Source organism: Lonchura striata, chromosome 1 (assembly GCF_046129695.1).
Source record: "Lonchura striata isolate bLonStr1 chromosome 1, bLonStr1.mat, whole genome shotgun sequence".
Lineage (NCBI taxonomy): Eukaryota > Metazoa > Chordata > Aves > Passeriformes > Estrildidae > Lonchura > Lonchura striata.
The window spans coordinates 59,531,390-59,547,224 of NC_134603.1; the positions used below are offsets into that span (position 1 = coordinate 59,531,390).

The 15,835-nt window shown below is 38.6% G+C and overlaps 1 protein-coding gene across 5 annotated transcripts in view; it reads right to left on the minus strand.

Moving 5' to 3' along the window:
* The window catches only part of MBP (myelin basic protein), an 85,791-nt gene that overhangs the window by 16,722 nt on the left and 53,234 nt on the right, over positions 1-15,835 (minus strand). For 2 of the 5 annotated variants that reach the window (XM_021530851.2, XM_021530849.2), the window contains exon 3: positions 4,338-4,768. In XM_021530851.2, the coding sequence (XP_021386526.1) occupies positions 4,338-4,768 (431 nt within the window). Of the gene's footprint in view, positions 1-1,050; positions 1,075-4,337; positions 4,769-15,835 lie in introns of those variants that run through there. The other 3 variants (XM_021530848.2, XM_077784634.1, XM_077784639.1) reach the window with 3 other exon arrangements.

The window sequence follows — 15,835 nt, forward strand, 5'->3', positions numbered from 1 at the left end:
GAATTTTGCAGGGCACGCAGCCTCTTAGTGAACTAAAAACCTATCACGTACAAGTAGTAGTTTGTTGCAACTTCTGTTAATGGATTAAAGTATTTAAAACAAATTAAATCATTAGTACACTGGTTTCTGTGATGTAAACAGTTTAATGAATACATAAAGCACATAAAAAGCAAAAGATTAAAACAAGATTATTGTTACAACCACTATAAACTCTGTAAATTTTTTTTTTTTGCAAACATACTGCTTGCACAGCAGGTTTTACAAAACAGTGTATCACAAGCAATATCACTCCCTGAAAACTAAGACTTGGAAATTAAAATCACAGTAAGTATTTATTTAAATCACATCATATACTAGTCAGACTAGCACTGATTTAACTGCTTTTCAAATTCTTCATGGTGCTGTAGTATACATTAAAGCTTCCACAAGAAATGTGAATAGAGTTCAAGTGCAAAAAAAAGAAAAAAATATTCCGATTAATTTATCTTTCCACAGCATTATTTAAAACTGTGGTTCTTAAATGCTTTGCCTCCCCACTCTAACAACTGCTTAGCTCAGGAGTGGTTTTGGAACTGCTGATTCAGAAATGCTGATCCCAAACCTCTGCTCAAATTGACAAGAACTTCATCCCAGTGCTGCTCCTGCCTTGTATCTGTCTGTAGCATGGAGAAGCTCCATCTCTATATTCCATATTTCTTGCACCCAAACACATAGAAATTGGGAAGGAAATACAATAGCATGGCTTCATTCAAGTAACAGAGACTGTTAAAAGATTGCATACAAAACTGAAGCAAAATGTAAAAGAGAAATGGATTTATTCTTTCACTAAGTCTTGCCTCACCTACTATTTACTGTCACTCACATATTTTGTTTGATCTGTGTCACAAGTGTAGTTTAAGTTTAGTACGTTAATACAAAATGTTAAACCAGGACAGAAAAATTCTTATTTCACAATCCAAACTTTAGTAGAAAAAAAAAATAAAATCATAAACAAAAGGATTACAAAAGCATAAACAACTGCATCAAAGAAACAAAACAGCAGTTACATACTGAAGTTGAATACCGGCTCAGAATCTAGGAAGCACAAAGAACATTTGATTGTTTTAACAAACTTGCTTAGACAAATATTCTATAAGATTAGAAAGGAAATAATTTATGGTTATGCTACTCTTTCTTACATGCTATTTAAAATGTCTGCACCACAATTCTTTCCATCATAATTTTAATTTTTTGAATACAATTAAATTTGAGCTGTGCACAACAACACTTTTATTTCAAATATTCTACCTTAAAAGTTTTTCTTGAAAGTACAAAATTCAACCTGGTTGTAATTGAGATTCAGCTACCCAAAATCTCCATGGGATTGGGGGAAAAATGACCAATGCACTTACTGCCCCTTAGAGGAAAAGGAATATTTTTGTACATTCCAGTATTTATATTTTTAACAACTCCCAAGGAACTCCCATGCAATTTAACTTTGGAATTGCAGAGCAGGGGAGAACCTGCTCCACATGAGAAAAGGAGGCCATGAAACAGTCTCAGCATTGTTCCTACCCCACCTTTCTGGACACAATAGTGAATATTATTCATTTATGTACTTCTTAGCTATGGATGCAAGAAGAAAATGCCTCCACAAAGAATTTATAATGTGTTTTGCTTGAATGTCAGCCCTAAATCTGTACAAAGAGCAAGTGTTGTCTTTGCATTCCAGTGCTTGCTGGTGTGGGTAGTTGAGATGCTCCCACTGAGGCATGGGCTGGCTGAAAAAGGAAGACTGCAAGAGAGGCAGCTGCAAAATTGTTTTGAAATGCTTCAAAATGAAGAAAGAAAAAAGTGCAAGCAAATAAACAGTGCAGCTCTAGGAACTTTTCAAGCCTTTGAAAGTCATCCTTTAAGGTGCTTTTAGTGGTATCTTATTTACCAAAGACCTGTTTATTTAGTGAAGTCTGGAATACTGCCAAGGGACTTCATTCTATTACGGCTGATCATGAACACCTTCATCATCTATCAGTGATCCTCTAAAAAATTTGGCAAATGGGAACATCTATTTAGAGTTTAAGCACAAATGAGCCATCTAGATTTCCTCTGTCTACTCTTGTATAAATAAATGACACCACAAGCCTATCTTGATACAAGAAACCAAAAGGCATTGTTTCAGAGGCTAAATAAATAATTGTTGAAATTACTGTCTGTGCCACTTGCTCAGTACTTTCCACACTGAAGCCCCCGCACAAGAGAGCTTCCTAGGAATGTTTCCTAGGACGTACATCAATATTATCATTGTCTGGAAGAGTGCTAGAGATGCTTTGGCACTGGAAGTCCTAATGTGATGGAATTTTGCCAAAATAATTCAACATCTCTGTGCTTCCAGCTCAGATCTGCAAATCAGAACTCTGTAACACTACGAGTAATCATTCTTAAGGGGAAAAAAATCCAAAACAACTACTTCTTCTTGTTAAAAAAAAAAAATCAGAATTGTCCATAATTCTGTTCTGTTTTACAGACATTTAAGTTCTTCAAAATAGCATTTTACAGCAGAGATAAAAGACATGATCTTCTGTCCTCTCATATATAATTACATGAAAATCTGTAGAGAATCATTACAATCGTGTTCACACCAAAGAATAAAATACAGACTTTGTACAGCTTGCAGACATTTTTTAGTCATTACTCCTAAAAACTGAGTTGATTGGTTTGATTTATTGCCAAGCAGGAATGCACATACCTCTGTATATTCTGTATGCAGAATCTAACTTTTTGGTATTGTCACCTTGTTGTACAAAGAACATTTCATACACTATTTTTCATTGAGTAACACAGTACATGAACAAAACAGCAAGAGTTGAGCTGGCCAACCAGGTTCCAGAAAATAGCAGCTGGGAACAGTCTCTGTTATTTACAGTAACAATAAGAAAAAAGGTTTTCTTCATGCTCACAGCAACTGCTTGTTGCATTTATGAACATTACACATAGGAACATTACACACAGAAATGCTACTACAGAAAGAATTCCCTGGCTGCTAAATCTTTGCCAATAGCAATACAGGCCCCAGTTGGTAAAGGTGAGAAATAAAAAGAACAAAACACTCAGCTTGCTTAGTACCACCCACTAAGTGTGAGAAGCTTCTGGTTTTAAGTTTCTTGAGTATTTTTCATCCAGTGGTCTCTACATTACAACAACTCTTCAGGGAAGGGATATTACACATTGTGCTTCCAGGTGTGGAGCTGTGAAGGACACTGACAGCCGCAGCTGTGGGACCACCACAGATCAGTTTTACACCACAGGACAGTTTGTGTCCAGTCCCAGTGCAGCACTAAGAGACAGCACAGATCACAGGTTGGAACACTGAATAGACCTCAAAGATTGTCAAAAGATTTTCAAAAGTTTGGGCTCAGCCAGCAACTATGAATGCTGCTTTCTGTGACACACAGCTTAAGTAACTACAACAAATTCAGCTAAAAGAAAAGTTTTACAGCCCTACAGCAGTTCCACTTGAATGCTTATGTAGTGTGTGGACACACAAACATAAGACTCCACGTATCATTTACATGACAAAAGGTACAGTGAAAACATATTTAACTTTGCCACTTGAATAAGAATGAGCTAATATGCCAGCTGTATAATTTTCCAGGTATCCTGGAAAAGGGAAGAATGTAATTAACAATGCCTTGTTTTTGAATTGATAGTGTAGAAATGGCTCATTATGCAATTTCTAATATGAAATATTTGGAATAAATCTCTACTTCTTGTCAGAATAAAGCAGCTGGATCATTTTGTGCACTTGGGATTCAGGATAATATCTGTCAAGCCATCTCCCTGGCAATGCTGTCAACTGATCTTAAACATACTATTGCACAAGCAGGCTGAGAATTTGGTCACAATTCCTTTTCTAACGTCTATTTCCAAGTTTATCCCTCAGTTAGTGCCAAGATTTGTAGAGATCATCTTGCATTTAGTGCTCTTACCCAGCTCCCTTTTCCCAATATTTAAGAACAAGACGCAAAAGTAGACTGAAGTTTCTCTAAATGGCACAGCTTAGAAATGCATACAACACACCACATTAAATGCCCACAAAAATTCCTCCCAGCAATGTTTCTAGAGCCCCCTGGATTGCTAATACTCCATGTTACTACCCAGAGTAGCTCCTCTTGTTTCCCAGATCTTTGTTTTTTTTCAATTTTCAGTTTAAAGCCAAGCATTATATTACAAGTACCATCCTGCTGGCTAGGTCAACTCTTGCCTTATAGCAGTGAGACCTTTCTTTCAGACCCACCCTTCCTCTTTAATTGTACTGTGTTTTGCTGCAGCCTTGCAGTTCTCTATTCCTCAGAGCTCACCTTGCCCGAGCCCCGCCGGGGAACGTGCCTTTCACCTCCAAAGAATCTTCCCAGCGAGTCAAGCAGACCCGAGTCTCTGTGCCGTGGAGATCCATGTCTGGCATGGTCTATAGTGCTCGCAGATGCCAGTTTTGATCCGTGCCGGAAAGAGGAGCGTTTTTGTGAAGCCATCAAATCCGAATTCTCTGAAGCTGCTGCACTGTCCTCTTGGATGGTCTGTAGCTCGTCTGACTCCGAGGGCCGATCTTTGAAGGTGTTGTCTTCTCTTCCTGGGGCATCTCGGGAAAAGAGGCGGATCAAGTGGGGGCGACCAGTCCTGTCAGCTGGGTTGGCCTCAGGCCAGGCATTCTTCGGGTCTGCTGTGCCTTTGGAGTCTGTCACCGCTGGGCTCTTCGTGGAGGTCCCATTGTTCTGGTTCACATCTGCCTCTCCTGCAAACAACAAGGATGAGATATGAATACAGGCCTGTGAAAAACAGCCCTGGAACAATGCTGCTTTCTTCCCCTTGCCTTGAGATGCTCATTTCATACAAAACCCTTAATATGTGCAGTTGTAATGAAACTATGTTCTCTTCCAGCCTTAAAGAACATTAAGTTATCTTGGAACTGAAACCAGAATGATGTTCTCACACAAATTTGCAGTAGTTTTAGGTGATTTTTTTTTTTTGTGTGTGTGTGTGTAGGTTTTGGTTTTCTTTTGGTTTTTTTAATAACACATTTATAAATACACTGATAGATTACTTGAAGCATAGCTGAAACTAACTTTATTTACATGGAAGGCTTGTGGATGAGAAGACTTTCAGTGATTAATCAGAATTCCTGTACTTTCCCTTGAGGACTGCAACTCTAATTATGTCATCTTTCTCCAAAAAGGGAAAAAAAAAATTACAGTGGCATTGCAGATCTGTGCTTTCACAAGTGCACGTTCCCGCTCCACAATGTCAGGGCTTATGGCCTCATTTGGAATCCCTCGCTGTAACTACAATGTGGATCAAACAAGCACAGCGAGGGGAAGGGTTTTTCGCCCCACTATTGAAATTTTCCTCATTTCAAAAAAGAGAGCACTAAGCTGTCATTTCTGCTTGGCCTCTCATGACAGTTTTTGCCCATGTGTGATGCTCCTGGCACTCCGGGTACAATGTCCTAGCACTGATGCTGAAGACCTAAAGCAAAACTGTCCGATTTGTACTTAGTGCTTGTGAGAATTGACAAGAAAATTTGCCAGCAACTGACAATTTTTTTAGCCAAGAAATGTTCCAAGACAGACCCCTGTGGTAAGAGAAATGCCTGCTGCCTTTGCCACAGTTGTGTTCTGATGCACCCAGTAGAGTACCAGAGAAGCATCAGCTGCAACACACTTAGCCCTTGTAGCAGCTCCTTCTATCAGTGAGAGAAAGATTTACGGAGGTTTTTATGGCCTACCATGACTCCTGTTGTAAAGGAAACTGCACCCACTGAAGAATATGACTTATCTCCAAGGAACACCAAAAAGATTATTAATAGGTCATCGCTTGAGAAGCAACCTTCAGCACACACACCTCCCACACACTCTGTGTCAGAAATGTCTTTTGGAGTTAAGGGGGCTCAGAAATTCAGAAACAAGTTAGTTATGTGTTACCTTCAAGGTCTCCTGATTACCTTTTTACATCTTCATTTGATTTGGTCCTTGTTGCCATGGGGGGGATAGGATCTGGCAAATACTGCTGCGTTTTCAAAGCACTCTGGGCTCAAGTACTTTGCTGATTCAGCAGAGGAATTTTAGACTTGACACAGTCACTTCATATGGTCTCACCCATCCACAGGGCACTAAAGATTATTCTCAGGCTGAGAATAATTTTGAAATAATTTTATGGGTAACAACACAAGACAGTAATGATGGCTTTTGCAAAACCTCTGTATAGATTACAATTGCTCAATCATGTTACTGCTACAGGTTTTAATATAAAAACCTAAAGTGCAGTTTTGCTGTGCATTTTTAAAATTTCTTTTGTGAAAACTAGCTAGAAGGTGTTCAAGAAAATTTCTTAGGTTAAAACATCTGAAGGTCTCTCAGGAATACAATTATTTAACCAGTCCCTAACTGGTCACTGAAGACCTCATTAGTAGCGACAATATTTTCTGGCAACTTTGGAATTTGAGTTTTCCTGAAAAGATGCTCTCAAACTTATTAAAAACTACTAACATACCCAAATGATTTTCTTAATAGAACAAAAGAAAAGTAACTAACTTGGATGTGTGACACATTCTGAAACTGCAAAACATTTTAAACAGCGACTCTAAACCTAGGTTCTATACCATAATATGAAACCATTCAAGGACAGAAAAAGAAAAGCAAACAAAAGAGTTATTGTATTTAATTAAATGCATTAACAAAACACCAGAGCATCTGCATACTAATATTTTTTACAACAGTTGTTCTTTGTGCCACTGAATACGGGTATTGGTAAGCAACAAAGAAGGGTATTTGTGCCACAAAAGTAGCTTCTCCCAATGCATACACAGTGAGCTATAAAGTATAAATCTTTCTGAAGGCTTTATCTCAGAAGCACACATTTATCACAGAAAGCATACATTTAAGACGGCTCTAAATTTTCTTCATGCTTATGTCTTCTCTAATATATAAAAACACATAGGAGAGATACTGTTAATATTGTTGCTAACTAATCAAAGTCTTCAGTGCATTTGGAGAGACAGATCACTTTAATAATGTCCTAAGGACATCCAGAATTAATGGACTATATAAATGTATGCTTATTTGTTCATTTAAAACCAAATATTTAGACTTTTATTAAAGCCTATTATAAATGCTGTGTCTAGCTACTATTTTTTTAAGTTGTTCTTCTTTGGAAGATGAAGTGCTTTCTTAAATTAGAGCACATGACCTGTACCATAACAGTTGTACAAGAGGAAGTTGCCTAGGGAGGAAGGGATCTTAGGCACTTTTTTCCTAATCCTTGTAAAATGAAGTATAGCATGATGTATATTTCAGGATGTATTGCCATAGGCATTAACTAGAAGGCTATGAAAATATCTTCTATTTATATGTAAGTGCATATGGTCCTTGAGAGCTGCACAAATGAGAGCACAAGAAAAGCACCTCCTCACATTAGCCCAAAAACAGCTGGAAGGAGTGAGACTCCAAGTGACTTCCAAAAACATGAATACAGATGGACAAAAAATTCTTAGAACTCTGTTAATGAAACCAAAGAGAAAGTCCAAAGGTGCCTTCAATGAGATAATAATAAATCCAATCCTTCATTGTCCTTAATAGGAGTTATGTCCCATATAAGTATTTTCAAAACTGCTGTGGCCTTGGTGCTTGATTAGACATTGATAGTTTATCCCATTTCTTGAGAATGAAAACAACTCTTTTCCTGAAGCTGCTGATTAGCTGGGACCTCTCAGCCCAATGCTTCAACCAACTCCTCTCAACAACCACAGAAATTTGTTATATGCAAAGGACAATTTCCAATGGAGACACCTCAGACACAAATATCCTTCTCATGGGTCACTTGGAAGGGGCTGCTCTATCCCAGTCCCTCCTTGAGTGCACAGCAGTCTGCAGTCTTCTTCCATACAGAGGACAGTCTGGAAAGACGTTGTTAAGCTAAGTTTTAAAAAAGATTACAAGTTTTTAATCTCCTACTCCTTTCCAGTTTTGCTTTCTTGCAGATACTTGTAATTCCTCTCACATTACTACTGCTGCTCCCTCTACAAATGCTGTAAAACAAATGAGGAAGATGAAGCTGATAAAAGCTGAAGTACATTACCTTACTTTGCGTTCTCAGGCTTAGAGGATTAGATCAGTCACAGCATGTTGCAAATATTGATTACACATGACAGCAGCTTAAATATTTGTAAGAAATCTTAAGGATTAAGTATTATTTACTCATTACAAATGCCAGAAAGTACATTAATCAATTTTTAACACTGAATATTTAATACACTTTATCATAAAAACAGGCTGCTGTGATCAATTATACTTACTTCCTTTTTCTTGGCTTCCTTTTCTCTGGTGATGAAGATGGAAATTACCAAACTTGCTAAATCAACTTTTTGTTTTAACTTAAGTCATTTCTATATATAAAGCACTGTTTTTTAGTAAATGAAATATAATCTGTATTTGTCCTTTTCTATTTTCCAGGTCCTCTCTTTTCTATAAATGTCAACTGGATAGTGACAATATAGTCCTTAATTCTGAGTTGTTTATTTCAGTAATTTTATTGAAATGCTGACAATAAAATATTTGTTAAAACATCTGACTTTTTTATTGATTCATCTATGTTTAGTCATTTTAACAGCAAAAGGTAACACCTAGAAATTAATCAACGTTGTCACAGCTGAGATTTCCAGATCTCTGGTAAGCTATAGAAATAAGACAAATGTATTAGTAAAAGGTTGTCTTGCATTATTTAAGAGGCTGAGACCACTGTTTTGGAACATGTAGCTTCTAATAACACTTGTGGTAATATCAGGCACTTTAAAGAATAAAAAGCCAGAGGAAAAACAACCACCATCACTACATACATGCTGCAGCTGAGGATATCTGGGTTCCAACTCTGTGCTGAGATAATTTCACAACAATCCAGCTCCTGGTCTGGACTTTTACTGCAGCACAGCCCACAGCAGAATAGCATGTCCACAGCCATTAGGCTTCACTACAAAACTATGTGGGGAGACAGAGGAAAGAATTATGTCTGCATTGTTAAATCTGAACTTCAAAAGCTTGATTCATCCTCATTATGCTAAGACACTGCAGACAAAAAATGGCTCTTAGCCGAACTTCTCTAATATGGTTAGAAGGCAATATGCCATCAGACATTTCAATTCACAGACCTAACTACTGGGTTTGTCGGATGCTTGTCAAATAGTTGGGAATCAATTTTGGACAAATATTTATGTTTGAAATGGATGTCATGTAGTATAATTGTGAAACAAACACTTGGTCATAGCTCATAGAACACAACCAGAACGGATGTGCTGGTGCATTTAGCCTTTACACAAACACTCCCCCCATTTTCTAGCAGAGTGGATTCAAGAGAAGTGTCCATGTATCTCATGATGCAGATTCACATGAGTTTAACACTCTTATTTGCACTTAGCCAAGAGATCACTTCCATTACAGCTTGCTCTCCTCCCTCCCGCCTTGCCAAAGCTGTTCACTTTCAGGAAAAGAAATTCCACCCAAAGGCAAATTTTCTCTATAGCTTCAGCATAACTGAAGGAATATTTTTCTGCAAAAGAGCTTCAGCTTTTTCTATGGGCTAACCAAGCTGCAGACTAAACCACCACAAAAATGAGAAGCCACCTGCTAAACATAACATACACTCCTTTAACTTCCCTCCCTCACTTCTTTCATTAGATATTTTACAGCATATAAAGCTCTTAACTGACTAGAATGAAAGTTGTGGGGGGGTCTTTCCATTGCACTGACAAGTTGAGCACATTTCTACACTGATCTGCTGAAGCAGTGAATAAGGGGTCTGCTGTGGCATAACTTTCCTTACAATAAAACTTAGTACTAAAAATACAGTAAAAGGTGAAAAAACCTCACCTGGTCCAGTATTTACTTATATTGCACTAAATCTTTTAAGAAGTTATGAAAGCTGAAAGTTATTGCACTGCTGTTGGTAAAGGCACAACATAGATCTAGACATTTAGACTACATTGTTGTGGCTGGGTGAATGAAAAGTTCCACTTAACATTTTACAAGATGTGCCTGACAAATGCTGCTTTTCCTGGATTCCTGGTACCTCATGGAATACCAGTTCTTAGCTGTTCTCTGTAGAAAGCCTTATGCCCCCTGCAAGCTGATGCCAGACCAAAATTTAATAGGTCAGTTAGGATCTATTTATTGCTAGACCTTTGCAAATACCCAAGTCTTGGCACAGTTTCTTTCAGACTCATAAAAGATCTTATTTCTCCATGCCCTCCCTGGTCCTCCTCTGCTGAAGAGCAGCTTCTGAGGCAGCAGAGTTTGGCCTTACAGCAGAGCTCACATGAAAACACAGTAACATTTGATGGAGAGGGGAAAAACGTAGTTTGCATCCTGTTATGGGATCACCTGTCTTTGCATCTGACACTTCACCTGTATTATTTATGCTCCTATTTCAAAGAAAAGTACTGCATTCACTCAGGTAGAATAGGAATATGTACTTTTTAGCATAAAAATATGCTGTAAGAGAGAAACTGCAAATTGCATAGGAGAATGTAAATTCTTTCAGACACTAACTACTACAGTATGAAAATGTAATTCCTCTCACTTTATTTCGGATACTATCCAAAACATTAAAAAAAACCCATACTCTCAAGCATTTGACATACTTTGGCATCCATTCACAAATATTACCTATTTTACTATCTAAGAGAGTAAAATCTCTCCTGAAATGACTAGCAACCTTCTTCCCAAAAGGCAGAAAACTAATAACTTGCTGTAGAAGTATTAATAAGTAATTTTAATTTTGCAAGCTTAGTAGGTTAATCAATAGCCTTATTTTCTTTTCTTTCCTCTTAATTCTGCTAGACGTCATCATCCCAAAGTGTTTCGTATGTAACTGTGAATCACTGCTTGTTAGAAGAGTACCAGCTTCATCATAAATACAACCCTTAAGCATTGCTCTGCAATAAAGCCAACATTTTTTGGAGAAGGATCCCTGGAAGGTGGTACTGGCACTGTGGGGAATTGTTGCTGTGGTCTCTTTTCTGGTAGGTAACTATACTGACTTTTTTGACTACCCAGTAAAACCATAATGCAACCAATCTGTGACTAAATGGAAACACACAGCAATATGACATCTAGGTGGCCAACATGACAATGGTGGCTCTCTGATAAACATGCCTAAATCTTATTTTGTGAATCAGTAAACAGCACACAATCTTTGGTTCTGCTAACAACTTCATGATTTGAGAGGGTTGGTTCTGGGAAATGACTACAAAATAAAAATTAGAAATTATAAATAATCTGTATATTCATTACAGCTTACGTTGAGCATTATCATTCTGCTGAAGGCAATTATGTTTTACGGTATGAGTGTGTAAAAAGTAGCAATACTGTCCAAGTCAGAGATTTTTGATATATCTGGAGTCTTCTTGCTGGAAAGCTTTTCTGTATTTTCACCAAGGCACACACAGTTCCTAGCATCTGCATGTCAGGGATGTGAAAACACTTCCAAGTGTGTGCAGTAATAACCTACAGTCCATGCCCAAAGTCTGGATATTAATGGGAAGCATGTGTGGTTACTGTAGGCTGAAATGCGTTAACATCCCGTTACCCACTGTGAAGAGCTGAACTCCAGGAGCCAGGTTTCAGACTTGATGGAGGAAAAAGAACATCATACCCTCCCCCAGACCTGTACACCCTGTATTATTTATGCCTTTAAGAATTCTCTCTCCTCTGTACTCTTACTGAAGAAATTCAGCCAGTTCATTCTGCCCATGGCAAAGAAAGAGATGAAAGCTAAGCAGTCAGCAAAGCGTTTCAAACCTTGGAATTGGAATAGCAGATTTTTTTCTTAAACCTACTGTGTAAGTCATATCAGATTCAACATGCAAGGAACTAGCTGGGAGGCCTAAGTTACACATCATCTGTCACTGCATGGTGCTTAATTTCCTCTTCATTGTTGTTTTTAATGGGCTATGTATGTATTTCAGCAATTCAGTGGAACACCTTCATAAGAAATTACCAGAGATTAAGCATTGGACTGCCCAGGGAAGCGATGGAGTCACTGCTCCTGGAAGTGTTCAAGGAATGGCTGAATGTGGCACTTATTGCTGTGGTTTAGTTGATGTGGTGGTGTTCAGTCAAAGGTGGGACTCAATCTTTGAGGTCTTTTCCAACTTTAATGATTCTGAGTATGAAAGAGAAAGTGGCTCAGGACTGTTATGAGCTTTGTGGGTTTGTGAAGGTAGTATTTGCTTGTGAGGACAGGTAAAAAAAAGAAACACGTAAAAAGAGGCTTTCAAAAAAGCTAAAAGCATCCCCTGAGTGAGAACAATTTTTTGATCTTCAGATTGTAATTAACAGCAATCTACTTGATTGCAGAAACTGTCTTGCACCCTGCATGCTTTCTCAGAGCCGGGCACTTGGTTATCCGTGCCTCTGGCTGACAATGAAGAGCTGAAACCAAGCCCACACGGTGGCCTGCCATTGCAGAGGAATGCAGCAGTGTAGGACTGGCTCGCACCCTCTCGCTCTTGTTTTCCAGAACTTCTGGCATTGCCTCCACTTGCTGAGGGTTACAAAGGCGAGTACAGAAAACAAAAGAGCCTGTGGTTGAAACCAGTGGGACTTGCTATGGCAGAAATTTGGAATATATGAGAAGCATGTGGCAATTCTCCACACGGCCTGCAGAGAGGTTTTTAAAAACTTCAGCAAAGAATTTTATCCACCCACCCATTTCAAAGAAAAGCGTTCCTTTGTGTTACTAGAACATATAGGTTTGTTTTAATCTCAAATATCTCACAAAAGGACCTCCCACAGCAAAGCGAGCTGGAGCATCATTTGTAACAAACAATTTCTTGTGCTTAAGGAGGAGAAATTAAATCACCTGCTGACCCATCAGCATTTGTATTCTTTAAAAATTGTGCAACTGACTAGTATAAGACAGACTGCTTGATTATTCATCTTTTCTGCTTCAGTTGCACTGAGTCTGAGTAATTGTTAGGTTGTAAAACTTGGATATATCCCCCCAACCAAAGTATGGCAAAATGACTAGTGCTTCCATCAGACCTCACAACTTCTACTGTCTTTTGTATTTTCCACATCAGTTATGTTTTACTGGAAAATAACTTATTTCCATCAGCGTAACTGGGTACCCAACATTACAGTAAAATTTTTTTCATAATACCATAAAGGAACAGGGCCCAAAAAGCAGCAGAAAAAAAAAATGTTGGTGAAATGAGTGAAGTAAAGACAGTGACTGAACCAGCTGGTTTAAAGAAGTTGCTCAGAGCATAATAAGCAGGACAAAAAAAAACCCTATCTGTAGAATATTTCCTGTTAAAACCCATCAAGTAGCACCTCCAAAGAGGGCCTGATAACAGTTGTGTTTTTTCTTTACCAGGATTTAAGTGTCCAAGTGGTAGTTTATTGTTTAGAAAGTATAAACTGCTGAATACAATACACTTGTAATAAGTTAACCAAAAAAGCTACCTTTAAAAACCACGGTTTGATTGTGACCACAGGAAAACTACTTGCAGCAAAAGGCTATAAAGTCCAATCTCTATAATCTGCATTTTAGTTCTACAGAATAACACTGTTCATGTGTGGTAACTTCTGGGACCAACTAACTCAGCTAAACCCAAACAGAGCACAAAGTACTCTAGAGGAGATTTTCATATGTTAAAACACAGAGAGAATATGAATGTTTTAACTCCCCCCAAAATAACACACTGATTTGCTGGTTTGAGGATTTAACTTCAAAGTTTGTTTTCCAATACAGCCTTGTATACGACAGGTCCAGGTAAAAAGCAAATTACAGGAGTATGGCAGTCCTACAGAGAAGAGTGCACAACAGAAACCAGGTTTCTAGAAGCTGTCAATCACCTGCAGGATGATCAATAAGCTTGACATTTTCATGTATTCTTCAGGTGTACATTGCCATATCTCTGGATTTCTCTATTTTGCCCTAGTATATTCTGAACTGAAGATTTTAATAGCACAAATGATCCCAAAGAGTTACAGAATTTACAGTGATGGGAATTATGCTGGTAATTTTTAGAAGATTTTTTTCCCTAGAAAATTCTGTAGTACACCACAATGGTATAAATGACACATTCTGAGTATCACGCACAGGAGGTGGAAGTTGAGCCCTCTGTGTCCTGGGGAAATGCAGTGACTCACACCTCCAGCTTGACCAGGACATCCGAAGTGGAAGAAGCTCCCACTGCGGTGGGGACAAGAGCCACACCACCAGCTGCATCCCTGAGGTGGAAGACCTCTGTAACCCTCTGGGGAAGCAGAGGACCAGATCTTCAGCTTCACCTCCAGTTCAAGAGCTGGCATTAAGAGAAGTCCCTTTCTCTCAAGGACACTGTAGCAGCCACATGCAGTTCCAGCTCTGCCTTTGGTATGGATGGTGAGAAAGTTATTCTGCCTAAAAGATCAGCAGCTGATTGCTAATTTTAAAAACACAGTAAATGCTTCACAAATGTGTCACTTCAGGGATGTTCAGCACTCCAGATGTTAGTTTTTGTCTGCCTGGCAATGCTAACTCTAATCAGATTTTAAAATGTTTTTGTGTAATAATATGTGATTTTAGAAGGTGACAATCAAGCTGGTAACTCTGAACTCTGAGGTGAAACCTAAAAGCCAGGTTACTCAAAGGACAAATTCCACATGCCATATCCAAAGTCAGCAGAGAAATCTCAGCTGAGCACATTTATGGCAGGGATGCTGCCGGGGCACAGCCGCTCGAGGATGTGTTTGGCTGCTCTCACAGCTGAAAGCCTCTCTGCAGACCCTGGCACAGGAGCACAGCACTCGAGGATGTTGCACCCCCATCACTGCCTTGAACAGAGGGAATGGGATTTTTGCTACCATGCTCTGTCCTGCTTGTCAGAACAGCTTTGTTTGGAAGCTGCACAATGGAGAATGTCAGCACACACCTAGGAGCAGAGCCATGGAATTGCTGTGGCAGAATGACAGGATGTATAAAATTATGGCAATACATGCAATGAAAGGCAGGTAGTTTTTTAAAATGCAAGCAAAAATTATTTCAAGGTCTTTACACTTTTACAATCAACACAATAAAACTCCCAAGAGTTTTACAGATAGTTTGGATTAAACAGCAAAAATAAACTGTTCAGAGACTTCTGAGTGAAGTGATTTCCTCAGTGAAGAAATTTTATAACCAAATAAATATTTTTCAGAAGGGAACTCAAATGTTTGCCTGAACAATTTATAAGAGATTTGATTAAAATATCTGTCTGCCTGGCAGACAGGTAGAAAGAAAACCTTATTCCAGAACTTGTCATAGGGTTTACAGGTTTACCTGCTTCATAATTACCTCAAGTGCAGCCCTAAAACCAGAAAAGAAGAACACTTGGAACCAAACAAATCAAACAATGAATCCAAAGGACTAAAACAGTCTGCACTGACTGAATTGGCACAGGGCCTAACAGCAGAGATATTATTCCACAGAAATACTGGCAGAAAGCTGAGAAAAAGATGTTCAGAAGAATGATACCAGGAGGGCAAAAAAAGAGATGAGTGAGGTTTTTTTATGATGAACTGAAGACATTGAAAGCTGGATACAAATCTTCTTGTCTCTCTATCCTGCAAGAAATGGCTGGCATTTACCAGTGAGTGAATAAAGCAATGTTACTAGCAATCATATGGAAAGACTTTACACTCCAAGGTGAGCCACAGAATCCACAGCCTCATGTGTCTAGATGAAAGACTTCCAATCCTGAAGGAAAGGACAATATTTGCACTGGTCACACCATTCTGTTGTATTCTCTTGTCAAGCACTTTCTGCCCCTCTGGCCCCCAGCAGTTTC